This window comes from Festucalex cinctus, chromosome 5 (assembly GCF_051991245.1).
Source record: "Festucalex cinctus isolate MCC-2025b chromosome 5, RoL_Fcin_1.0, whole genome shotgun sequence".
NCBI lineage: Eukaryota > Metazoa > Chordata > Actinopteri > Syngnathiformes > Syngnathidae > Festucalex > Festucalex cinctus.
The window spans coordinates 4,849,655-4,877,041 of NC_135415.1; the positions used below are offsets into that span (position 1 = coordinate 4,849,655).

Genomic DNA, 27,387 nt, shown 5'->3' on the forward strand with positions numbered 1-27,387 from the left:
GGCATCAAATTTTGTGTTTCAAAATTCGTATTTAATGAAGCATTCCCGGCTGTACATTTCACCTAGAGTTACCAACATTTGAAGACATATGTAACAGCCCTCAAGGTACAAAAAACTCTTTTTGAACCATATGCTAAACCGAACAGGAAGTCCGCCATTTTGATTTACTTTGGAACGTGTTGACATTTTTTGGGCCATTTCATAGGGGTCTTATTTTAACGAACTCCTCCTACAGAGTTTATCCGATCATCTCCAAACTTGGTGTGATTCATCTTAAAATGTTGAAGATGAAAAGTTATTGAAAGCTTTTTATTTCGTCGCACGCTATTGCCGTGGCATGCACAGTTTGCAAAGGAAAAAATTCCCTCTTAATGAAGCATTCACAGTTGTACGAAGCAGCTCGAGCTACGAAAATTTGGAGACAAATTTAACAGCCCACAATGTACAAAAAAGTCTCTTGGTGCCATGTGCTAAACCCAACAGGAAGTCCCGTAAGGGCCGGTCATCACATTTTGAGGTAAAAAACTCCTCTTTAACGAAGCATTCCCGGTTGTACGTTTCACCTAGCGCTATGATAATTTAGAGGCATACATAAGAGCCCACGATGTACAAAATAGTCTCTTGGAACCATCTTCCAAAACAAACAGGAAGTCCGCCATTTTGATTTACGTTGGGATTTGTAGCCATTTTTTGTGGCCTTTTTTAGGGGTCATATTTTAACGAATTCCTCCTACAAAATTTATCCGACTGTCTTCAAACTTGGTGTGCTTCATCTTAAGATGTTTAAGATACAAAGTTATCGAAAGTTATTTATTTTGTCCCACACCGTTTCATGGCGATGCATTGTTTGCCAAGTAAAATGCTGCTTTTTTTTTGGTCTAAACATGTGCAAAAACTCATGAAACTTTACACACACATCAGGCTTGTCATAAGCATGAATATTTTAGAGATTTCTTATTAAATTTGCAATAAATGCTTCAATAGCGCCCTCTAGACATTTTTATGAAGTCTTTCCGATTATATGATTCAGCTAGATGTGTGAATATTGGCAGGCATGCCTAATATATTCAAAAAGTATTCTATATAGCCATGTGCCAATCCATTTTGATTTTATTTTGTTAATTGTGCATCATTTTTGGCCTTTCCATGAAACTTTACAAACACAAAGCATGGCAAAAACGTTTAAAATTTAGATGGTTTCCTATTTGACAGTACCCCAGCATGCCAGTACCCCGACGTGCAAATACCCCAACGTGGCCCGGGTTGCGAGGGCCCTTTATAGCTGCTCGCAGCTCTAGTTAGGGCCCGAGCAGCGGCGGCGGCGGTGCCGCTGCGAGGCCCTATTGTTTTTGTAGGAATTCTTCTTATTATTCTTCTTTTTCTTCTCCGCAAACAATCGCATTTTTGAGACACTAAACGTGAACGAAAACTCACCAAACTTTACACGCACATCAGGCCTGGCGAAAAATTTGATATTTTAAAGTCGCCATACATGATAACAGAAAAATGGCTCCTTAGCGCCCCCTACATAGGTTAAACGGATCCCTGTCCCACTACGATTGTCCGACGGCTATGAAAATTGTGTGGCACCTGTAGCACATCCCAATGAACAAAAACCTCTTTGAAGTGTGTACCCTAAAATAGACAGAAAGTGAGGTATGAGTATTTAAATGTCCAATTTTTGCCAATTTTTGCACATTTACAGGGGTCATACTTTTGCCCGCTTCTCCTACATGGTTAACCCGATTGACTTCAAACTTGGGATGTACCATCTCAACACCTGGGACAACATCATTGTGAAAAATGAAAAGTTTTTGATATACTATATGACGGCGGCGGCGCATCAAATTTAGAGTTTAAAAATTCTTACTTCACGAAGCATTGCCGGTTGTACGTTTAATCTAGAGCTACGAAAATTGGTACACATATGTAACAGGCTATGACCTACAAAAAACTCTTTTTGAACCATATGCTAAACCTAACAGGAAGTCCACCATTTTGATTTATTTTGGAACGTGTTGCCATTTTTTTGGCCATTTCATTGGGGTCTTATTTTAACGAACTCCTCCTACAGTGTTTATCCGATCATCTTCAAACTTGGTGTGATTCATCTTAAGATGTTGAAGATGAAAAGTTATTGAAAGCTTTGTATTTCGTCGCACACTGTTGTCATGGCATGCACTGTTTTTAAAGGAAAAAAAATATCCTTAAAGAAGCATTCCCATTTGTACGAAGCAGCTAGAGCTACGAAAATTTGTAGACATATGTAACAGCCCAAGATGTACAAAAAAGTCTCTTGGTGCCCTGTGCTAAACCCAACAGGAAGTCCCCTAGGGGCCGGGCATCACATTTTGAGCTAAAAAACTCCTCTTTAACAAAGCATACCCGGCTGTACGTTTCACATAGAGTTACCAAAATTTGTAGAGGTATATAACAGCCCTCGAGGTACAAAAAACTCTTTTTGAACCATATGCTAAACCTAACAGGACGTCCGCCATTTTGATTTACTTTGGAATGTGTTGCCATTTTTTTTGGCCATTTCATAGGGGTCATATTTTAACAAACTCCTCCTACAGAGTTTATCCGATCATCTTCAAACTTGGTGTGATTCATCTTAAGATGTTGAAAATGAAAAGTTATTGAAAGTTTTTTATTTCGTCACACGCTGTTGTCGTGGCATGCAATTTTTGCAAAGGAAAAAAAATCTTATTAATGAAGCATTCCCAGTTGTACCAAGCAGCTAGAGCGACGAAAAATTGTAGACATATGTAACAGTCCAGGATGTACAAAAAAGTCTCTTGGTGCCATGTGCTTAACCTAACAGGAAGTCCCCCAGGGGCCGGGCATCACATTTTGAGCTAAAAAACTCCTCTTAACGAAGCATTCCCGGTTGTACGTTTCACCTAGCGCTATGATAATTTGCAGGCATACATAAGAGCCCATGATGTACAAAAAAGTCTATTGGAACCATGTGCTAAACCAAACAGGAAGTCTGCCATTTTGATTTATGATGGGATTTGTTGCCATTTTTTGTGGCCTTTTTCAGGGGTCATATTTTAACGAACCCCTCCTACAAAATTTATCCGACTGTCTTCAAACTTGGTGTGTTTCATCTTAAGATGTTTAAGATGCAAAGTAATCGAAAGGTTTTTTATTTTGTAACACGCTGTTGCCATAGCAATGCATTGTTTGTCAAGTGCTGCTTTTTTTTTTTTATACACATGAAAACTCATGAAACTTTGCAAACACATCAGACTTGTCATGAACATGAATTTTCAGAGATTTATTGTGCAATTTGCAATAAATAGCGCCCTCTAGACATTTTTATGAAGCATTTCCGATTGTATGATTATGCTAGACCTACAAAAAAGTATTATGTAGCCATTTGCCAAACCAAAGAGGAAGTCCGCTATTTTGATTTTATTTTGGGAATTATACATCATTTTTGGCCTTTTTCATTAAACTTTGCACAGACAAGGCATGGAAAAAACTAACATTTTAAATGGTCCTTGTTCCATGTAACAGTTGTCAAGTGCTGCTTTTTTTTTTTTTATACACATGAAAACTCATGAAACTTTGCAAACACATCAGACTTGTCATGAACATGAATTTTTAGAGATTTATTGTGCAATTTGCAATAAATAGAGCCCTCTAGACATTTTTATGAAGCATTTCCGATTGTATGATTATGCTAGACCTACAAAAAAGTATTATGTAGCCATTTGCCAAACCAAAGAGGAAGTCCGCTATTTTGATTTTATTTTAACGAACTCCTCCTACAGTGTTTATCCGATCATCTTCAAACTTGGTGTGATTCATCTTAAGATGTTGAAGATGAAAAGTTATTGAAAGCTTTGTATTTCGTCGCACGCTGTTGTCATGGCATGCACTGTTTGCAAAGGAAAAAAAATATCCTTAAAGAAGCATTGCCAGTTGTACGAAGCAGCTAGAGCTACGAAAATTTGTAGACATATGTAACAGCCCAAGATGTACAAAAAAGTCTCTTGGTGCCCTGTGCTAAACCCAACAGGAAGTCCCCCAGGGGCCGGGCATCACATTTTAAGCTAAAAAACTCCTCTTTAACAAAGCATACCCGGCTGTACGTTTCACCTAGAGTTACCAAAATTTGTAGAGGTATATAACAGCCCTCGAGGTACAAAAAACTCTTTTTGAACCATATGCTAAACCTAACAGGATGTCCGCCATTTTTATTTACTTTGGAATGTGTTGCCATTTTTTGGGCCATTTCATAGGGGTCATATTTTAACGAACTCCTCCTACAGAGTTTATCCGATCATCTTCAAACTTGGTGTGACTCATCTTAAGATGTTGAGGATGAAAAGTTATTGAAAGCTCTTTATTTCGTCGCACGCTGTTGTCGTGGCATGCACTTTTTGCAAAGGAAAAAAATCCCTCTTAATGAAGCATTCCCAGTTGTACGAAGTAGCTAGAGCTACAAAAAATTGTAGACATATGTAACAGCCCACAGTGTACAAAAAAGTCTCTTGGTGCCATGTGCTAAACCCAACAGGAAGTCCCCCAGGGGCCGGGCATCACATTTTGAGCTAGAAAACTCCTCTTTAACGAAGCATTCCCGGTTGTACGTTTCACCTAGCGCGATGATAATTTGCAGGCATACATAAGAGCCCACGATGTACAAAAAAGTCTCTTGGAACCATGTGATAAACCAAACAGGAAGTCTGCCATTTTGATTTACGATGGGATTTGTTGCCATTTTTTGTGGCCTTTTTCAGTTGTCATATTTTAACGAACTCCTCGTACAAAGTTCATCCGACCGTCTTCAAACTTGGTGTGTTTCATCTTAAGATGTTTAAGATGCAAAGTTATCAAAAGTTTTTTATTTTGTCGCACGCTGCTGCTATAGCGATGCAGTTTGCCAAGTGAAGTGCTGCTTTGTTTTTTTATCTATACATGTGTGAAAACTTATGAAACTTTGCAAACACATCAGACTTGTCATGAACAAGAATTTTTACAGATTTATTGTGCAATTTGCAATAAATAGCGCCCTCTAGACATTTTTATGAAGTATTTCCGATTGTATGATTCTGCTAGATTTGTGAAAATTAGGACAGACCCCTATCAGCCTAATACCTACAAAAAAGTATTATGTAGCCATTTGCCAAACCAAAGAGGAAGTCCGCTATTTTGATTTTATTTTGGGAATTATACATCATTTTTGGCCTCTTTCATTAAACTTTGCACAGACAAGGCATGGAAAAAACTAACATTTTAAATGGTCCTTGTTCCATGTAACAGTACCCCAATGTGCCAGTACCCTGACGTGCAAGTAACCCAACGTTGTGCTCAATAGCGCCCTCTATGCATTTTTATGGAGCATTTCCAATTGTATGATTCAAGCGATACACAACTAAAGATGACTTGACCTAGATTTGTGAAAACTGGGAGGCATACCTATTAGCTTAAGACCTACAAAAAGTATTCTGTAGCCGTATGCTAAACCTAAAAGGAAGTCCGCCATTTTGAATTTATTTTGGGAATTGCACACCATATTTTGCGTTTTGATTAAACTTTGCACATACAAGGCTTGTCAAAAACATTTTAGATGGTCCTTGTCCTATTTGACAGTACCCCAACGTGCCAGTACCCCGACGTGCAAGTACCCCAACGTGGTCCGGGTTGCGAGGGCCCTTTATAGCTGCTCGCAGCTCTAGTTATTATTATTATTATTATTATTATTATTATTATTATTATTATTCTCCGCAAACAATCGCATTTTTGAGACGCTAAACGTGAACGAAAACTCACCAAACTTTACACGCACATCAGGCCTGGCGAAAAATTTGATATTTTAAAGTCGCCATACATGATAACAGAAAAATGGCTCCATAGCGCCACCTACATAGGTTAAACGGATCCCTGTCCCGCTACGATTGTCCTATGGCGACGAAAATTGTGTGGCACCCGTAGCACATCCAGATGAACAAAAACCTCTTTGATGTGTGTACCCTAAAATAGACAGAAAGTGAGGTATGATCATCTGAATGTCCAATTTTGGCCCAGTTTTGCACATTTACAGGGGTCATACTTTTGCCCGCTTCTCCTACACGGTTAACCCGATTGACTTCAAACTTGGGATGGACCATCTCAACACCTGGGACAACATCATTGTAAAAAATCTAAAGTTTTTGATATACTATATGATGGCGGCGACGCATCAAATTTAGAGTTTAAAAATTCTTACTTCACGAAGCATTGCCGGTTGTACGTTTAATCTGGAGCTATGAAAATTGGTACACATATGTAACAGGCTATGACCTACAAAAAACTCTTTTTGAACCATATGCTAAACCTCACAGGAAGTCCACCATTTTGATTTATTTTGGAACGTGTTGCCATTTTTTTGGCCATTTCATTGGGGTCTTATTTTAACGAACTCCTCCTACAGTGTTTATCCGATCATCTTCAAACTTGGTGTGATTCATCTTAAGATGTTGAAGATGAAAAGTTATTGAAAGCTTTGTATTTCGTCGCACGCTGTTGTCATGGCATGCACTGTTTGCAAAGGAAAAAAAATATCCTTAAAGAAGCATTCCCATTTGTACGAAGCAGCGAGAGCTACGGAAATTTGTTGACATATGTAACAGCCCAAGATGTACAAAAAAGTCTCTTGGTGCCCTGTGCTAAACCCAACAGGAAGTCCCCCAGGGGCCGGGCATCACATTTTGAGCTAAAAAACTCCTCTTTAACAAAGCATACCCGGCTGTATGTTTCACCTAGAGTTACCAAAATTTGTAGAGGTATATAACAGCCCTCGAGGTACAAAAAACTCTTTTTGAACCATGTGCTAAACCTAACAGGACGTCCGCCATTTTGATTTACTTTGGAATGTGTTGCCATTTTTTGGGCCATTTCATAGGGGTCATATTTTAACGAACTCCTCCTACAGAGTTTATCCGATCATCTTCAAACTTGGTGTGACTCATCTTAAGATGTTGAGGATGAAAAGTTATTGAAAGCTCTTTATTTCGTCGCACGCTGTTGTCGTGGCATGCACTTTTTGCAAAGGAAAAAAATCCTTCTTAATGAAGCATTCCCAGTTGTACGAAGTAGCTAGAGCTACAAAAATTTGTAGACATATGTAACAGCCCACAATGTACAAAAAAGTCTCTTGGTGCCATGTGCTAAACCCAACAGGAAGTCCCCCAGGGGCCGGGCATCACATTTTGAGCTAGAAAACTCCTCTTTAACGAAGCATTCCCGGTTGTACGTTTCACCTAGCGCGATGATAATTTGCAGGCATACATAAGAGCCCACGATGTACAAAAAAGTCTCTTGGAACCATGTGCTAAACAAAACAGGAAGTCTGCCATTTTGATTTACGATGGGATTTGTTGCCATTTTTTGTGGCCTTTTTCAGGGGTCATATTTTAACGAACTCCTCGTACAAAATTCATCCGACCGTCTTCAAACTTGGTGTGTTTCATCTTAAGATGTTTAAGATGCAAAGTTATCGAAAGTTTTTTATTTTGTCGCACGCTGCTGCTATAGCGATGCATTGTTTGCCAAGTAAAGTGCTGCTTTGTTTTTTTATCTATACATGTGTGAAAACTCATGAAACTTTGCAAACACATCAGACTTGTCATGAACATGAATTTTTAGAGATTTATTGTGCAATTTGCAATAAATAGCGCCCTCTAGACATTTTTATGAAGTATTTCCGATTGTATGATTCTGCTAGATTTGTGAAAATTAGGACAGACCCCTATAAGCCTAATACCTACAAAAAAGTATTATGTAGACATTTGCCAAACCAAAGAGGAAGTCCGCTATTTTGATTTTATTTTGGGAATTATACATCATTTTTGGCCTCTTTCATTAAACTTTGCACAGACAAGGCATGGAAAAAAACTAACATTTTAAATGGTCCTTGTTCCATGTAACAGTACCCCAACGTGCCAGTACCCTGACGTGCAAGTAACCCAACGTTGTGCTCAATAGCGCCCTCTATGCATTTTTATGGATCATTTCCAATTGTATGATTCAAGCGATACACAACTAAAGATGACTTGACCTAGATTTGTGAAAACTGGGAGGCATACCTATTAGCTTAAGACCTACAAAAAGTATTCTGTAGCCGTATGCTAAACCTAAAAGGAAGTCCGCCATTTTGAATTTATTTTGGGAATTGCACACCATCTTTGGCCTTTTGCACTCACAAAGCTTGTCAAAAACATTTTAGATGGTCCTTGTCCGATTTGACAGTACCCCAACGTGCCAGTACCCCGACGTGCAAGTACCCCAACGTGGCCCGGGTTGCGAGGGCCCTTTATAGCTGCTCGCAGCTCTAGTTATTATTATTATTCTTTTTCTTTGTTATTATTCTTTTCCGCAAACAACCACATTTTTGAGGCACTAAACATGAACGAAAACTCACCAAACTTTACACGCAGATCGGGCCTGGCGAAAAATTTGATATTTTAAAGTCGCCATACATGATAACAGAAAAATGGCTCTGTAGCGCCACCTACATAGGTTTAACGGATCCCTGTCCCGCTACGATTGTCCTATGGCTACGAAAATTGTGTGGCACCTGTAGCACATCCAGATGAACAAAAACCTCTTTGATATGTGTACCCTAAAATAGACAGGAAGTGAGGTATGAGTATTTGAATGTCCAATTTTGGCCCATTTTTGCACATTTACAGGGGTCATACTTTTGCCCGCTTCTCCTACACGGTTAACCCGATTGACTTCAAACGTGGGCTGTACCATTTCAACACCTGGGACAACATCATGGTAAAAAATCTAAAGTTTTTGACATACTATATGACGGTGGCGGGGCATCAAATTTACAGTTTCAAAATTCTTACTTAAAGCATTGCCGGTGGTACGTTTAATTGAGAGCCACGAAAATTAGTACACATATGTAACAGACTATGATCTACAAAAAAGCCTGTTGGTGCCATATGCTAAACCTAACAGGAAGTCCGCCAGAGGCGAGGCATCAAATTTTGTGTTTCAAAATTCTTATTTAATGAAGCATTCCCGGCTGTACATTTCACCTAGAGTTACCAACAACATTTGAAGACATATGTAACAGCCCTCAAGGTACAAAAAACTCTTTTTGAACCATATGCTAAACCGAACAGGAAGTCCGCCATTTTGATTTACTTTGGAACGTGTTGCCATTTTTTGGGCCATTTCATAGGGGTCTTATTTTAACGAACTCCTCCTACAGAGTTTATCCGATCATCTCCAAACTTGGTGTGATTCATCTTAAAATGTTGAAGATGAAAAGTTATTGAAAGCTTTTTATTTCGTCGCACGCTGTTGCCGTGGCATGCACAGTTTGCAAAGGAAAAAAATCCCTCTTATTAATGAAGCATTCCCAGTTGTACGAAGCAGCTAGAGCTACGAAAATTTGGAGACAAATTTAACAGCCCACGATGTACAAAAAAGTCTCTTGGTGCCATGTGCTAAACCCAACAGGAAGTCCCGTAGGGGCCGGTCATCACATTTTGAGGTAAAAAACTCCTCTTTAACGAAGCATTCCCGGTTGTACATTTCACCTAGCGCTATGATAATTTAGAGGCATACATAAGAGCCCACGATGTACAAAAAAGTCTCTTGGAACCATCTGCTAAACCAAACAGGAAGTCCGCCATTTTGATTTACGTTGGGATTTGTAGCCATTTTTTGTGGCCTTTTTTAGGGGTCATATTTTAACGAATTCCTCCTACAAAATTTATCCGACTGTCTTCAAACTTGGTGTGCTTCATCTTAAGATGTTTAAGATACAAAGTTATCGAAAGTTATTTATTTTGTCCCACGCCGTTTCATGGCGATGCATTGTTTGCCAAGTAAAATGCTGCTTCTTTTTTTTTGGTCTAAACATGTGCAAAAACTCATGAAACTTTACACACACATCAGGCTTGTCATAAGCATGAATATTTTAGAGATTTCTTATTAAATTTGCAATAAATGCTTCAATAGCGCCCTCTAGACATTTTTATGAAGTCTTTCCGATTATATGATTCAGCTAGATGTGTGAATATTGGCAGGCATGCCTAATATATTCAAAAAGTATTCTATATAGCCATGTGCCAATCCATTTTGATTTTATTTTGTTAATTGTGCATCATTTTTGGCCTTTCCATGAAACTTTACAAACACAAAGCATGGCAAAAACGTTTAAAATTTAGATGGTTTCCTATTTGACAGTACCCCAACATGCCAGTACCCCGACGTGCAAATACCCCAACGTGGCCCGGGTTGCGAGGGCCCTTTATAGCTGCTCGCAGCTCTAGTTAGGGCCCGAGCAGCGACCGCTGCGAGGTCCCTATTGTTTTTCAAGGAATTCTTATTATTATTCTTCTTTTTATTTGTTATTATTCTTTTCCGCAAACAATCACATTTTTGAGACACTAAACGTGAACGAAAACTCACCAAACTTTACACACACGTCAGGCCTGGCGAAAAATTTGATATTTTAAAGTCGCCATAGGTGATAACAGAAAAATGGCTCCATAGCGCCACCTACATAGGTTAAACAGATCCCTGGCCCGCTACGATTGTCCGACGGCTATGAAAATTGTGTGGCACCTGTAGCACATCCAGATGAACAAAAACCTCTTTGATGTGTGTACCCTAAAATAGACAGGAAGTGAGATATGAGTATTTAAATGTCCAATTTTGGCCAATTTTTGCACATTTACAGGGGTCATACTTTTGCCTGCTTCTCCTACACGGTTAATCCAATTGACTTCAAACTTGGGATGTACCATCTCAAGACCTGGGACAACACCATGGTAAAAAATCTAAAGTTTTCGACATACTATATGACGGCGGTGGGGCATCAAATTTAGAGTTTCAAAACTCTTACTAAACGTAGTATTGCCGGTTGTACGTTTAACCTAGAGCTACGAATATTGGTACACATATGTAACAGACTATGACCTACAAAAAAGTCTGTTGGTGCCATATGCTAAACCCAACAGGAAGTCCGCCAGAGGCGGGGCATCAAATTTTGAGTTTCAAAATTCTTACTTAATGAAGCATTCCCGGCTGTACGTTTCACCTAGAGTTACCAAAATTTAAAGACATATGTAACAGCCCTCAAGGTACAAAAAACTCTTTTTGAACCATATGCTAAACCTAACAGAAAGTCCACCATTTTGATTTACTTTGGAACGTGTTCCCATTTTTTTGGCCATTTCATAGGGGTCCTATTTTAACGAACTCCTCTTATAGAGTTTATCCGATCATCTTCAAACTTGGTGTGATTCATCTTAAGATGTTGAAGATGAAAAGTTATTGAAAGCTTTTTATTTCGCTGCACGCTGTTGTCGTGGCATGCACTTGTTTGCAAAGGAAAAAAATTCTTCTTAATGAAGAATTCTCAGTTGTACGAAGCAGCTAGAGCTACGAACATTTGTAGACATATGTAACAGCCCACGATGTACAAAAAAGTCTCTTGCTGCTTTGTGCTAAACCCAACAGGAAGTCCCGCAAGGGCCGGGCATCACTTTTTGAGCTAAAAAACTCCTCTTTAACGAAGCATTCCCGGTTGTACCTTTCACCTAGCGCTATGATAATTTGGAGGCATACATAAGAGCCCACGATGTACAAAAAAGTCTTTTAGAACCATATGCTAAGCCAAACAGGAAGTCCGGCATTTTGATTTACTTTGCTATTTGTAGCCATTTTTTGGGAGCCTTTTATAGGCCTCATATTTTCTACAAAACTTATCAGATTGTCTTCATTCTTTGGCATGTTTCATCTGAAGTATTGCCGGTTAGATGTTTAATCTAGAGCTACGAAAATTGGTACACATATGTAACAGACTATGATCTACAAAAAAGCCTGTTGGTGCCATATGCTAAACCTAACAGGAAGTCCGCCAGAGGCAGGGCATCAAATTTTGCATTTCAACATTTTTACTTAATGAAGCATTTCCGGCTGTACGTTTCACCTAGAGTGACCAAAATTTGAAGACATATGTAACAGCCCTCGAGGTACAAAAAACTCTTTTTGAACCATATGCTAAACCTAACAGGAAGTCTGCCATTTTGATTTACTTTGGAACATGTTGCCATTTTTTTGGCCATTTCATAGGGGTCTTATTTTAACGAACTCCTCCTACAGAGTTTATCCGATCATCTTCAAACTTGGTGTGATTCATCTTAAGATGTTGACGATGAAAAGTTATTGAAAGCTTTTTATTTCGTCGCACGCTGTTGTCGTGGCATGCACTGTTGGCAAAGGAAAAAAAAAATCCTTCTTAATGCAGCGTTCCCAGTTGGACGAAGCAGCTCGAGCTACAAAAATTTGTAGACATATGTACACATTTGTCCACATATATATATTTACATATGCATGTAAAAAAATTATGTCAGGCTAAACTAAATGGTTGATTAGGCCCCACACATTTTCACCTTACCATACCCGGCCCTCTTTGCAAAAGGTTTGAACACTCCTGGCCTAAACCTAGGTGTATACTCAAACTATGCACGCACATAAAGCCTGGAACAAAATGTGTAATTTAGAGGGTTCTTGTTTTGTTTTTTGTATTCCTTATATTTCATGTCATTATACTTGACACACTATTTTTACTACTCACTGAATCAGTTATAAGAACATTTAATTGATACAATCCAATCACATCCTAGAGAATTGAAAACACATTCAATCATGAGGTTGTTAAGACACATTTACTTCTGTAGCACTTAACCACAAACAAGTTGCGACATCCCCTGATCTAACCCTCCAACCGGGCAAGGAAAAACTCAAAAACCCCATTTAGGGAAAAAGTGAGAAACCTTAAGAAAGGGACCACAGAGGGAGGGATCCCCCTTCCAGGATGACCAGGCTGCAATAGATGACGCATTGGCAAGATTTCACAAATACTGTAGTATAGTGCTGTAAAATGTTAGCTCTAAAGGCAAGACAGTCATTGTATTGAGATGAAGCGCCACAAGTCGACATTAAAGTGCTTCTTCCCCAGGAACTGGCCTGGTCAGCCAATACAGATTTCTCCATAGCAAAGCCTCTGGGGATGCGGCTTTCCTCCTCCTCAGATCTTGTCGCGGTCAGTCAATGCAGAATCCATACAGCAAAAGCATCACATTCTCTCATCACCACCTAGCCCCGCCTCCAAGTTGGAGGTGGAGCGGGCAAGAAAGAGAGGACAAGCAGCAGTCAAACAGGCCAATGTATGATATTCACAAATGTAACTGTGGACTGTGTAACAATTTAAGTTGGTCATTATCAGCAAAATACAAATGTTCTTGTCTTCGTCACGAGTCTTGCTGCAGCAGTTTTTACTAACTGCAGGCTTTTCTAATACACCTGAAAACCACAAAGGATGTCAATCTCAAAAGTCACTGCCATAATGTAAATGTTGGTACGCACAGGGCTGGCGCACCCTATACACAAAGTACGCATAGTGTGTGGGGCACCATCGACGGTGTGGGGCCCCATTTGCCTGTGGGCACAGCGCACGCATGCATTTGACATGTTTCATCTGTGAACACCCGTGCCAGGGGGGGGGGTTATCACTCGTCCTGCAAGCACTAGATGCAACATTACTACACTTGTTTTCATTTTAAGACATGAAGAACCCATTTATTGTGATTATCAGTTACATAAACACGTTTTTTTTTTTGAGGGGGGGGGGGGGTGGTAAGGGAGAGAAGCAAAAGAAAACGAAGCACGTCAGTCACATTCGGCGGTAAACTCTTGTAAATTCAATGACTACTCACACAGTTGGATTTTTATTTAGATATATACAAACATACATAGAAAAACTCATTCAATGTATCAAACAGAAATAAATACTACATGAGCACTTTAGAGGGTACTTGGAATAATTTTATAATTTAAAAGAATTGTGATATCATAATGACATGGAGCTGGGAGCAGGCGACTGATCAGATGCGATGGAAATGTGCGTGACATCACAGCAGGTTTCCCCTCTCTTCTGCGGTTTGCAAGTTGAAGACGTAAACAGAAAGTAAAAGAAACAAGAAGTAAACAATGACCGAACGCGCAGCTAAACAAGCCGTGCCTTGGCGTCATCTTCCCAAAATGAAACAGATTCGACAAGATGGTGACCTTCCCCGTCGTTTTTCTGGTGGTATTTCGTGAAGTAAATGAAGAGGGTTGTGCAAGGCAAGTACTCAAAAACAGTTAACACAACAATCCTGTTGAAATAAGCTAGTGGAGCAACATGTGGAAAGCTGCACAGGCTGCCGACGTACCATTAGCAGTTTAGCCGCTACTAAGTAGCCGTGCAGCCAGCCACCAGACCAAAGCAGCAATCAATCATATCTTTTGATCACTCCAACCCGTGTGAATTGCGAATGATTGCTGGTCTGCAAAAACTTGTTTGAACCAGTCTATGGCACAACAAAAGGTTGGGGTTGGGTCTTTAAGCCATGCAAGCTATTATTGTTGTATTAGAAATGCCTCCCACTCCGCGAAGAAAAATAAAATAAAATTTGGCGCACCATCACACTTTTAAGCTTAGGGCACCCAAAGGTGCACTGCGTACGCAAACAGTTATTTTCCAGTGGTAATATTCTTGACATTATTTTAAAAGTAAGAGGATTCCGATAATTTGTTCTAGAACTACATCCCTATCAAGTGCCACTTTTGTCAATGCAAGTGTGTAAAAATACGTTTGTTTTCTGGATCGTTATAAGTGTGTATTTGTAAAAGAACACACAAGCCCTTCATGATCACTGAAATATGTCGGTAAAACTATTGACTGCACATCATAATATGTAGTTTTAACATACACATGATCAATTAGTGTACCTTTTTCTGTTGTGGATTCTGCAACAAACTGAGAATACCCTCTGTCTGTTACAAATTTACAGATTCTGGATGATTTCAGAAGGTCATCATTGAAATCTCCCATAACAGCTATTGTGTTACTTTGAGGATCTAGCCAATCAAGTAACTTTCCTAGATTTTCTGTAAATAAAGACATAGGATATGATGGTGGTCGATAAATGACTGCTATTAATATATTGTAAGTTATACATTTACAAGCCCAACATTCCAAGTTGAAATTTGGTAGTTTGAGAATGTCATATTTCATATTTTGTGAAACATACATGCCAACACCACCATGTTGTTGGTGTTGCAAGGCAACCAAAGCAGGGTGGTTGCCATTGTATGCTAAAGCACGTGGCGCACTGTGAAAATTGTAACCATTAAGTTGGACTGCTTCCATTGAAAAAACAGCCGGTAGCCAGGTTTCTGTAACAGCAATACAGTTAAGCCGCATATTCTGTGTGCACAATGCCAAATCTGCAACATGACAAGTCAAATTTTGCACATTCATCATAAATAAAGAAAAAGCTTGTGTGTTGAATTTGGGTTTTGTTGTGCATTCTATCGGGAATTTGGGCATGCTCTGAATTGCATCTTTAATGTGATCTTTACAATACAGAGCCTTATCTTCAAAATTTTGAATAACTAACCCTGACAGACTGGTAACACGACTTAAGGCCACATACGCCTGTCCTGCGGAAAATATTTTTTTGAGAGACACTACTACATTGTCAACTGTAATTCCTTGTACTTTATGTATTGTACTGGCCCACGCAAGTTTTAGTGGAAATTGTCTGCGCAACCCTCCTTGTTTTGTGACTCTTTCTTGTTCTGGCATTATCGCAGTGGCACCCATTGAAACAAACGAATTGGAACCTGTAGATAGTTTCCTACTCTGAGCGCCTATTTGATCATCATCAAATTTCACATACACTTTGTGAGGAAATTTATTATTCTGGGTAGTAACAATATGTGTTACTGTACCACATACACCATTTACCAGACCATCCGTAACATCCACATTCTTACACAACATAACTCGTGCATCTTTTCCCAACAACAATTTTTCTGCCAAACATGCATCATGAGTTTTTGCGTGGTGTCCACTTTTTAACTCTAGTTTTCCTTTTTTCTTATTAATCATGAAATCCTGAGCATCTATCTCGATATATTCAGGACAAGTCTTAAATAGCTGCTGAATGTTGTGTTCATTTACTTGTTTATTTGTAGGAAATATGTGCAATGCGGAGCTAACTTCACCAGTTTCACAGCGTTTTAGAATTTCTATATCAGTTTTTAACATTGGGGTGCCTTTGGAACGAGTTCGTATTCTATTCAGCAACTCAGCAAAGACATGGTCTTTTTGCCTAACTATGTCTTTCAATTCGACAACTCTAAATTGATCAGACCACAAGTTAAAACCAACATCATCGACATACAGGGGTTTTCCTTTTACTGGAGGCAACTGGAAAAAATCTCCGACAGCAATTACACTTACTTTACCAAAGGGGTGAACGTCACCAGTTTGTTTAATTTGCCTTAATCTACCATGAATATATGATAACATTTTATGATCAACCATAGATATTTCATCTATTATGAGAATTTGCAAATCACTATAGTTAGCGCGCAAAGAATTAAGCTTTTCTTCACCTAATGGTGTGTAAGGTAAGCGACAATCTTTGCCTATGCTAAATGTATGATGGATAGTTGATGCATGTAAATTGTATGCAGCAATCCCTGTTGGAGCAGTTATCAAAACACAAACACTGTCAGGATGGCAACAGATTGTTGACAACAATCTAGTTGCTTCATACTGAATAGCTTTTATTAAATGGCTTTTTCCTGTGCCGGCACCACCTGTAATAAATACATGGAATGGATCAGGATTTTTCCCTGCTACCTTTTCTAAACACCATCGTCGAATTTGATAGAAAACAGACAACTGTGTGTCATTGAGAGATCTAATTAAAGCCAAGCCGTCACCTCTGCTCATTATATTATTTCTCTTTTCCAAATGTGCTATTTTTTGTTTACCTACAGCTAAATCCGGAATATTTTCCACTTCTTCTACTATCTGGTTTTTGTTTTTCCGTTCCTCCTCACATTGTAATCGCTCTAGTTCTTGCTCGGGGAACAGCTCACACCAGGCATTTTCTAAAATGCCATCAGAATCTATCATATTCTGGATAGCTTCCAATTCATTTGCTTCTATTTCAAATTTACTTCTATTCAAATCAACAACCGACTTTACAGAATGTTTTAAACCATCACTCAACCTCACATGACCATTTTTGTAAAACTGTTCAAATAATTCACAGTTTGGTGGTTTCAGCTGCGCATCTAACCGATATGGTAAAAATAACTGCATGATACTTTGGTAAAACGATTCTGGATTTTTACTTTCAGAAAAGCGCATGTACCGAACTACTGCAGGTTTTGTGCGTGTTCTTTTTGCAATGAAACCGCAATCATTAATCAGTGTTATCCGATTTTGGCTTTTCTCATTCTTACTCAAAACACGATACTCTGATGCAAATGTAGCCATACACATATCATTAAAAGCTGCATCATTTGGTCTATTTTTATACCGTTCTACTGTACTGGTCATCCACATGTCTTCCGTGGTAAGATTACGTGAAGCCGCCTTTTGCCTTAACACATTTAAAGGCAAACTCATTTTCACTTGATTGTCCCCTGTTGGTACAAATACTACTTTCCTTGAGCATTCCTTCAGATGCATATTTGTTAAACGATAAACTGCCTCTTGAGCCCCCACCTCTCTATTGTGCAAATAAACACTACCAAGATTTTTTAATGCATCTTTTGCAGAAACATTTCCATCTTTTGCAGCTTCCCTTTGAGCATTCCTTAACAATAGTCCAATTTCCCTTTCTGCCTTTGAAATATAAGAAATTATGTACACTATACATGCATATGCATCAATAACATACTGTATGTCCATGTTAGCATTCCAACATTTTAGTAGTGACTTGTTATACTGATTTACCCAAACCGCGTTAACATCCCTTTTCAATACAACTTGTGTATTTCGACTAAAGCGTTGATATGCATCCTCAAACATTTCTTGATTTATGCCAAGGCTTTCAAACAAATGTTCCACAGAGTCGTAGGTAGCATTTTTATCTGAAAGAGCAGTTTTTACTGCTGTCATAATTTCTGCTGCTTTGGTAGATTCTTGCTGATCCACATTTTTACACGCACATTTTGCTAAAGCATCTTTATCTACCTTACATTCACATTGTTTTTTGGAATTTTCATCAGTTTTCCGCCGGGAAATAAATGTCCTACTTGATGCTGGCCTGGGATAATTGAAACGACAAACTGTGTTTTTCTTTTTACATGATTTGGTATGTTGCTTTGAATGCTCCTGTACATATGTGACTATGTCTAATAATGCCTTATCTTCTGAGGGCAAATCACATGTTACATATTTATCTATAAATTCACATACTTCATCATCTGTATTTTTGTCAATCTGTGGAGCATTGAAAATCCCAAAAAAGCAGTGAGTATGAGGTGAACCACGCTGTTGAAATTCCACCCTATGAAAGTAATCCAGGACTTTACCAATTGGATCTGAATCTGACATAATCACCTCTCGCAAAAAGATATGCCACCGAAAATCAAAATATCTTGCTGCAGCAACAGGATTGTGACGCAGCAGTTCACATTTGTCTGCCCATTCCAAGTCTTCGACTGTCTGTGTTCGACCTTGGGTTTTCAAAATACTGTAGAGAAGAGTTTGCCATCGCAGGTCAGCCGAAGAAAATGAACAAAACCAGGTAGGGACACCAAGTTGACGGACACAAGCTACCAGGTCTCGTTGAACTCCCTGCCAAAATGCGGGGGTTCCTCTTATAGGTTTAAGGAAACGATAACCTTCATCAAACTTCAATAAATCCCTCAATGAATCTTCATTTTTTAACATATCTTCGCTCAGCTTTTTTAATGTTTGACCTTTGTTTCCTTTGCGCAATGCAATGGATACACTCGAAATAACCTGTTCAATCTCAGACATGTACTGAGCAAAAAAGATATATTCAACATTTTGTGCAAACCTCCCATCAGCATGTAAAATTCTGTTGTTGAAGTAACGCGCCAAAGTGAGTCGATATTGCCGACTATCATGGTATGTATTTCGTCCCTGTGGAAATAAGACTGGGAAGCATCTGGCTTCATTTGTATGATCAGAAAGCAATTTCACAGGATTGTTCCCTTCTGCTGGTGCCAAATTTAATACATCATCAAAGTATTGATCAAGCGCTTCCTGACCAATATCAACAGGCATCAGACAGGTGTCTTGAAACATACAATGTTGTTGTCTATCATGCAAAAGCTCGTCTTCAACATTTGAGTTTTCACCGCTTTCAGCATTATTGACATTTTCTACGACTTCACCTTGTTGCCTACAAAACTCATTTATCCAAGCTTCGTTAAAATCAACATCTTTATAATGCACATTTGTTTGTTTTAAAATTTGTAATGCTTGTCTGATGCGCATTGTATCAACAAATTGGTATTCATAATAACCTTTATATGTTAATTTACGCTTCAGTTTTACAGGCAATAAAGATCCTTCCATATTAGAACGAGGCAGCAAATTGTTTGTTTGCACAATATTGGCTGGAACACATGTCACTGGTCCATGTACTCCATTTTGCCCACCTTTAGGTAATGCTAGCATTTTCATAAACGGTATATGTAAGGCGATCAAATGTTGTTCCAAGCTATTTAAACATGCCAATTCAGGTGGAATTGGTTGGACTGCCAATTTGTTAATTACGCATTCCGGAGGTATTTCACCTTGAATAATCTTACTATTGCATGTGAAGCAAATCCACAGCTGGCCTCGAGCTGACTGTAATGCCATACATGGTATTAGACAGTCTGTACTACATTTGTGCAAATATTCTTCTGTTACACATTTCTCAGCTATTAAAGCTATTTTTTTATTCTTCTTATAATTATCTATTTTATATAGTAAAACCTGGCGTCTAAACAACAATCTATGGCAGACGCTACAGACAAATTCAGGCCCGTTTTTTACTTTATCTAAAAAATTTGCCATTATGAAATCTATCTGTGTTGACTTTTCTTTTCTTTTTTGAATCCTTAATTTGGTAGCTGCTTTTACTTTTTTCTTGTGATCAGGATTACTATCATACTTACTTTTACTTCGAACTTTTACATTTTGCCTGTGCACTACATTATACCGATAATTATTTATGCTCATTTCTTTCACGTTTTTCCTATGTTGTTCATTTTGCCAATATTTCTCTGTACTCCTTTCTTTAACTTTTTCTCTATGTTGTTTATTTTGCCAATATTTCTTTGTACTCCTTTCTTTTACTTTTTCTCTATATAATTCGTTTTGCCAATATTGCTTTGTACTCCTTTCTTTCACTTTTTCTCTATCTAATTCGTTTTGCCAATATTGCTTTGTACTCCTTTCTTTCACTTTTTCTCTATGCAATTTGTTTTGCCAATATTTCTTTGTAATCGTTTCTTTCACACGTTCTCTATACAATTCGTTTTGCCGATATTTCTTTGCACTCCTTTCTTTCATTTTTTCTCTATACAATTCATTTTGCTGATATTTCTTTGCACTCCATTCTTTCACTTTTTCTCTATGCAATTTGTTTTGATGATATTTCTTTACACTTATTTCTTTTACTTTTTCTCTGTGCACTGTATTTTGCTGATAATTGATTATACTTTTATCCCTAAGTTTCTCCCGATGTAATGCATTTTGGCGATATTTCTCAACACACATTTGCTTTAGTTTATTTCTGTGTAAAACATTTTCTTGATATTTACTTGTCTTGAGAGATCTATACTTAAGTATTAAATACTTAGAAATAAACCTATTACTGTTTGCACATTTTGGTTGAGCTGTAACATCCTCAATATTCACTACTTCTTTCTTAATAGTTAACGTTTTAGATGAATTCAAATTGTCAGTATCGTTTGCACCTTTAATACTTACTGGTACACATGAAGCCTGAACCATATTTTGACTTCGGAAATTGTATGCTTTGGAGTTGGCCAGATTGGCTTTACATAAACCATAACACCTTTGCAGTTCTGGATTATGCACACAAATAACAGTTTCATAATGATTACCATTGCTGTTTTCTAGGTAAATTCCCTCTTTTGAATTTGAACTATATTCTAACCACTTGCCATCATAATATGTAAATATATTTACCCCCAAACAATCTGCAGTTGCTTGAACCTCCACTTCAGTAGCCCAAATGCCAACATATCGCATTTTTGATTTTTGTATATACTCACCCACTGATGAGTACTCACTTCTTAAAAATGTTTCATACACAATTGCATTCAATTCCATTTGTTTTACAACAGCTAGTCTGATTTTTCTGTGGTTCTTTTGTGAACCACACACAGCTTGAGATACTGCTCGAAAAAAACAGTTCCCATCACCCATTATTTTCTCTTTCTGGCATGGAGGCCCCAATAAACCATCACTTGCACACTCTTGTGCAAAAAATTTATCTAAATCCCATTTAAAACGTGTACATAAAGTTTGGGCGACTTGTTTACCAATAGGCTTAAACTGGATCTTTTTATAAGTCACGTTGCCCATTATCTGAACATCTTCATTCAGTGCAGTGGCATCACAACTTTTCAATGTCCTTGAAATTCTACTTCTCAATGACATCTTACTTCGCTGTGAAACAGTACAATCTTGTGTAGTCATTTCAAAACCCTTTACAGAGGGTTTAGCCAGTTGACCCACTGACCATTGACCCATTGCTTGCAGTGTGTCTCGCTGATGAAAACCATTCAAGCTTCTGTCATCAAAACGCTCTAAAGCATCACTTGGAGCTCCAAATGGCACTGGTTGTGAATTTATTTTGTCAACCTCTGTGTATGTATAGCGCTCAAATGTAGTGCTCTTATCAGCCAACCCTAAATTACATGTAACTTCAGCCAGGGAATCCAATACAATCATTCCAACACCCTTTACTGAGTGTTCATATGAACTTGTTTGTGTCCACACAACATGAAAACATGAAAACTCAAAAAATGTTGGCCCCGTACATGTTTTTTTTGTCAAATTACATATATGATCATAAACATCTTGAAGACAATTAAAGTAGACTATAACACTTTTACCATCACCATCTGGCAATCCACAAGCACTGCGAGCATGGGAATCGAACACTGCATACTGTCCATTTTGGCTAATGATTGCACATGTATAACAACCCATGGTCAGCAAACATAAATCTACTTGATCATGTATCTTTTGCAATCCGTTGAAAATAGTCACGTCTTGACCTTCCACAATATTAGTTTTATTTACCATTGGTAAAAATCCAGACACCACATCTATTTCCTTAAACGCAAACTGCTTTCCTTCAAAAACCAGCTGCTTTGGCAAGTCTGGCACCATTAAATAGTTATTTGAGCTACTGAACTTGTCACTATTCTGCAATAATGTATACAAACGATCACCTAAAACAACAACTTTGTCTAAATCTTCCGAACACCATGAAAACACACTCTTAACTGTGTGATTTGCTAGACCCACATATGCTATAGCCATACACTGCTTACCTGGATGGTTCAACCGACTGTCTCCTTGATGAAAAGACCCATTCACACTTCTGCGTTGACACTCTAGAGCATCACTTGGAGCTCCGAATGATATTGGATGAACATTCATATTGGAGCCGTCAGTATGTGCATAACTGTCATATGTTGTATCCCGATCAGTCAAGTGTAAATCACATGAAACATCATCCTCTAAAACATAACACAAAGATGTATTTGCATCACCAATGGTCTTACTTTGTATACTCTTGGGACTGATCTTGGCTGCATGCTGCATGTGAGAAGTCCTCTCCCTCGGCAACTATAGGTATATGACAAAAACAAATCTTTAACAAATGATTCATTTATTTATTTAACATTACACAACATCACGGAACAGGCATAGGATAAACGTTGCAGAAAAATTGTTAGATATCTTATCTATGTTGTTACAACTTCAACATTCGCCCAGATGAATGGCAACATCATCAACAACAAACTACATCACTACATAGAAAACAATGTACTTTTATGGAACTTGTCATTTTATAGCAGAACACGAACCTCCTGCACAGCCTCTTTCACACCACTGGAACAAGACAAACTTGCATCCACCAACGGTCGTTGTGTTACCTATTTAAAAAAAAATAGACAAATAAAATATAAGTAATCCATACTTGCTATGTGAATATATACAACAGTAACAAGGGTAGACAATGAAATGATGTTGCATGCTCCATGTATCCAACAAACAACTATGTTATGTTTTCATGCTTTCACCATTGCTTATGCAACATTACAAAGATCACTCAATTCATCCTCCTTAGTTTATTTGATTTATACATAAATGACCAATATTGCTAAAGCTTCAACAATGTGCTATATCAATAACATAAATAACAACCACCATGGCTACATCATCAACAACAAACTACATCACTGCATAGAAAACAATGTACTTTTATGGAACTTGTCATTTTATAGCAGAACACGAACCTCCTGCACAGCCTCTTTCACACCACTGGAACAAGACAAACTTGCATCCACCAACGGTCGTTGTGTTACCTATTAAAAAAAAAAAAGACAAATAAAATATAAGTAATCCATACTTGCTATGTGAATATATACAACAGTAACAAGGGTAGACAATGAAATGATGTTGCATGCTCCATGTATCCAACAAACAACTATGTTATGTTTTCATGCTTTCACCATTACTTATGCAACATTACAAAGATCACTCAATTAATCCTCCTTAGTTTATTTGATTTATACATAAATGACCAATATTGCTAAAGCTTCAACAATGTGCTATATCAATAACATAAATAACAACCACCATGGCTACATCATCAACAACAAACTACATCACTGCATAGAAAACAATGTACTTTTATGGAACGTGTCATTTTAAAGCAGAACACCAACCTCCTGCACAGCCTCTTTCACACCACTGGAACAAGACAAACTTGCATCCACCAGTGGCCTCTGAGTTGCCTATTAAACACAATAACAAAAGTCATACATACTTAGAATGTATACAACAGCAAAAAGGTTAGACAATGAAATGATGTTGCGTGCTCCACTGAGCCAACAAACGACTGTGTATGTTTTTCATTGTTTTACTATTGCTTGCACATTACAAAGTACACTTAATTCCTCCTCACTAGTCTGACTTGATTATACATAAATTACCAATATTGTTAATGCGTAAAGAATGTGCTATATCAATAACATAAATAACAACAACCATGCATCACTAATAAGCACTTAGAATTGTCTTTCTTTTTTGAAATTGTAAAACAATAAACTAACCTCTTGCTGCACAACCTCTTCCATAACACTGGAAGAACAATGACTTGCATCCACCACCATCCTTTGTGTTGCCTGCAAAACAACAACTACAAATTAAGTTATATCATTTATATAACAGGTCACTCATTGCTACAAAACGTGTTCTCTTCTGTAAGGTGACATTCTAAAGCAGGCCACAAACCTCCTCCTGCACAGCCTCTTTCACGCCACTGGAACAAGACAAACTTGCATCCACCAGTTGCCTCTGTGTTGCCTATTAAACACAATAACAAAAGTCATACATACTTAGAATGTATACAACAGCAAAAAGGTTAGACAATGAAATGATGTTGCATGCTCCACTGAGCTAACAAACGACTATGTATGTTTTTATTGTTTCACTATTACTTGCACATTACAAAGTACATGTAATTCCTCCTCATTTGTTTGCTTGATTATCCATAAATTACTAATATTGTTAATGCCTAAACAATGTGCTAGATCAATAACATAAATAACAACAACCATGCATCACTAATAAACACTTATCATAATTTTCTGTTTTAAAATTATAAAGCAAGAAACAAACCTCTTGCTGCACAACCGCTTCCACAACACAGGAAGAACAAAGACTGGCATCCACCACCATCCTTTGTCTTGCCTGCAAAACATCAACTACAAATGAACTTATATAATTTATATAACAATTATCACTCATTGCTACAACACATGTTTGTTCTCTTCTATAAGGTGACATTCTAAAACAGGCCACGAACCTCCTCCTGCACAACCTTTTCCACACCACTGGAACAAGACAAACTTGCATCCACCAATGGCCTCTGTGTTGCCTATTAAACACAAAAACAAAAGTCATACATACTTAGAATGTATACAACAGCAAAAAGCTTATACAATGACATGATGTTGCATGCTCCACTGAGCCAACAAACTACTGTGTATGTTTTTTATTGTTTTACTATTACTTGCACATTACAAAGTACACTTAACTCCTCCTCACTAGTCTGCTGGATTATACATAAATTACCAATATTGTTAATGCTTAAGCAATGTGCTAGATCAATAACATAAATAACAACAATCATACATCACTAATAGGCACTTATCATAATTTTCTTTCTTTTTTAAAATTGTAAGTAAGAAACAAACCTCTTGCTGCACAACCTCTTCCACAACACTGGAAGAACAAATACTGGCATCCACCACCATCCTTTGTCTTGCCTACAAAACAACAACTACCAATGAACTTATATCATTTATATAACAATTGTCACTCATTGCTACAAAACATGTTCTCTTTTTTTAAGGTGACATTCTAAAGCAGGCCACAAACCTCCTCCTGCACAACCTTTTCCACACCACTGGAACAAGACAAACTTGCATCCACCAACGGCCTTGATGTTGCCTATTAAACACAGTAACAAAAGTAATACATACTTAGAATGTACAATGTTGCCTGCAAAACAACTAAAAATTAACTAATTTATATTACAATAACTATTGTCGCTCATTACTATAAAACATTGTATTCTCCCCTTCTCAAACTGAATAACAGCAATTATAAACTAGTCTAATATTTACATTACTCCCCAATAAAAAAAAAGAAAGAAACACAAACCTGTGACTTTGTCCTTTTGAAAACAACTCTTTGTCCATATCTCACTTTTGATATCTAATGACAGACAAAATATATATATATTTATATATTCCACACATGCAGATTATAGCTTCTTTGGACCACTATACACAATTTAAATGTTATCAATCAAGAAGAATGTGTCACGTAAATGACTGGACTCACTTAATGACAACACCTGAACCATGACATTTACATGAAAATTACCTTTTTGTCTCTTGGAGCAGCCTTCACAGGGCTGGACAGATCTGATGGTTTTATCTTATCCATCGCACCCAACATTTCACTGCTGAACCAAACTGGGGTTAGAGGAATGAAACATTCCTTTAGCACAACCTGTGAAATACACATTTTGAAAATATGTGACTGAATGCATCTTGTCTATAACAAATACAGTATATAATTATTCTAAACAAACTAACGTTATGCTGAATTTTCCTCTTTTTGGGAACCCCGTCAGAGGATTGTTCAAGTCCTGCTTGCCTCCTCTGCAATGACAGACATCATCATTTTTATTTATCAACCTGTACTGACCTTTATTTTGCTCAACGTTGGAGAATCTAATGTAAAACAAATATATCACAACACTAAAAACTACAACAACCAAGCTATTACTATATGCAACCATTACCTTCCTGCCTGGTCCAACAACAGTCCACTCAAACGGGTTCAATCGACGAAGAACCAAAGTCTCACCCTTCACCACAATTTTTGGAATAGTTTTAACCACTGGTAGCCTCGACGCTACTTGTACCTCCAACTTAGGTGTTTGGAGGTCAAGTTGCTGATAATAAAATAAAAAAAAAAATAACATGAATAATAATATTTATGTTACTTATATATCACTGATATTTGTCTAAATCATGATTCACAAACAGCATTACATAAAATACATGTCAAATACATACAGGACTGTCTCAGAAAATTATAATGTTGTGGTAAAGTCCATTATTTTCTGAAATGCAATTAAATAAGCAAAATGCTTCTGGATTCATTACTAATCAACTGAAATATTGCAAGCCTTTTATTGTTTTAATATTGCTGATTATGGCATTTTCTGCCAAATATCTTATCTCAAAATATTACAATATTTCCTCAGACCAAGTAAAAAAATATGCCATAATCAGCAATATTAAAACAATAAAAGCCTTGCAATATTTCAGTTGATTAGTAATGAATCCAGAATGTATGGCATTTTTGCTTATTTAATTGCATTACAGAAAATAAAGGACTTTACCACAATATTCTAATTTTCTGAGACAGTCCTGTATATACTGCATTCAGAAAAATGTACATATTTCCATACAACTACACAACAATTTAAGCACATTACAAACATAATGCAAAACTAAAATGAAACAAATAACAATATGAAATGGCTAACCTGATGAACACCATCACACATCAACTGCACAAGGATACTCATCCCATGATCATCATTCAAGTGCACCTGCAAAAAAAGTAACAATTTTATATCAGTACTAACCTAACTATTTTATTCCAGTACTACCATACAAATCTAATCAATGTGCATA

General features: G+C 37.6%; 1 protein-coding gene across 2 annotated transcripts; it reads right to left on the bottom strand.

Moving 5' to 3' along the window:
* Positions 1–12,633: 12,633 nt before the first annotated feature.
* Positions 12,634–27,275, bottom strand: LOC144018504 (uncharacterized). 2 transcript variants are annotated; one of them, XM_077520708.1, is made up of 15 exons: positions 27,237–27,275; positions 26,484–26,636; positions 26,275–26,340; positions 26,060–26,188; positions 25,835–25,888; positions 25,550–25,621; positions 25,366–25,437; positions 24,975–25,046; positions 24,788–24,859; positions 24,401–24,472; positions 24,220–24,291; positions 23,833–23,901; positions 22,969–23,037; positions 22,663–22,726; positions 12,634–13,122 (listed from the first exon to the last, which is right to left on the bottom strand). In XM_077520708.1, the coding sequence occupies exons 1-15, from the start codon at positions 27,255–27,257 to the stop codon at positions 13,103–13,105; spliced, it is 1,077 nt and encodes a 358-aa protein (XP_077376834.1). In that variant the 5' UTR covers positions 27,258–27,275; the 3' UTR covers positions 12,634–13,102. The 2 variants fall into 2 exon arrangements, with proteins under 2 accessions (XP_077376834.1, XP_077376835.1); XM_077520709.1 differs by having other exon boundaries at positions 12,634–13,132.
* Between the last annotated feature and the right edge of the window lie 112 nt (positions 27,276–27,387).

Excerpts from the sequence above, each read along its gene's own strand:
- LOC144018504 (XM_077520708.1), bottom strand. The coding sequence starts at position 27,257 with ATGTGTGATGGTGTTCATCAG. Across the intron at positions 23,038-23,832 it reads TGAAAGAGGCTGTGCAGGAG|GTAACACAACGACCGTTGGT; the intron begins GTTGGTGTTCTG and ends TTTTTTAAATAG. Across the intron at positions 13,123-22,662 it reads CAGTCCCAAGAGTATACAAA|GTGGTGATGAGAGAATGTGA; the intron begins GTAAGACCATTG and ends AGGCGGGGCTAG.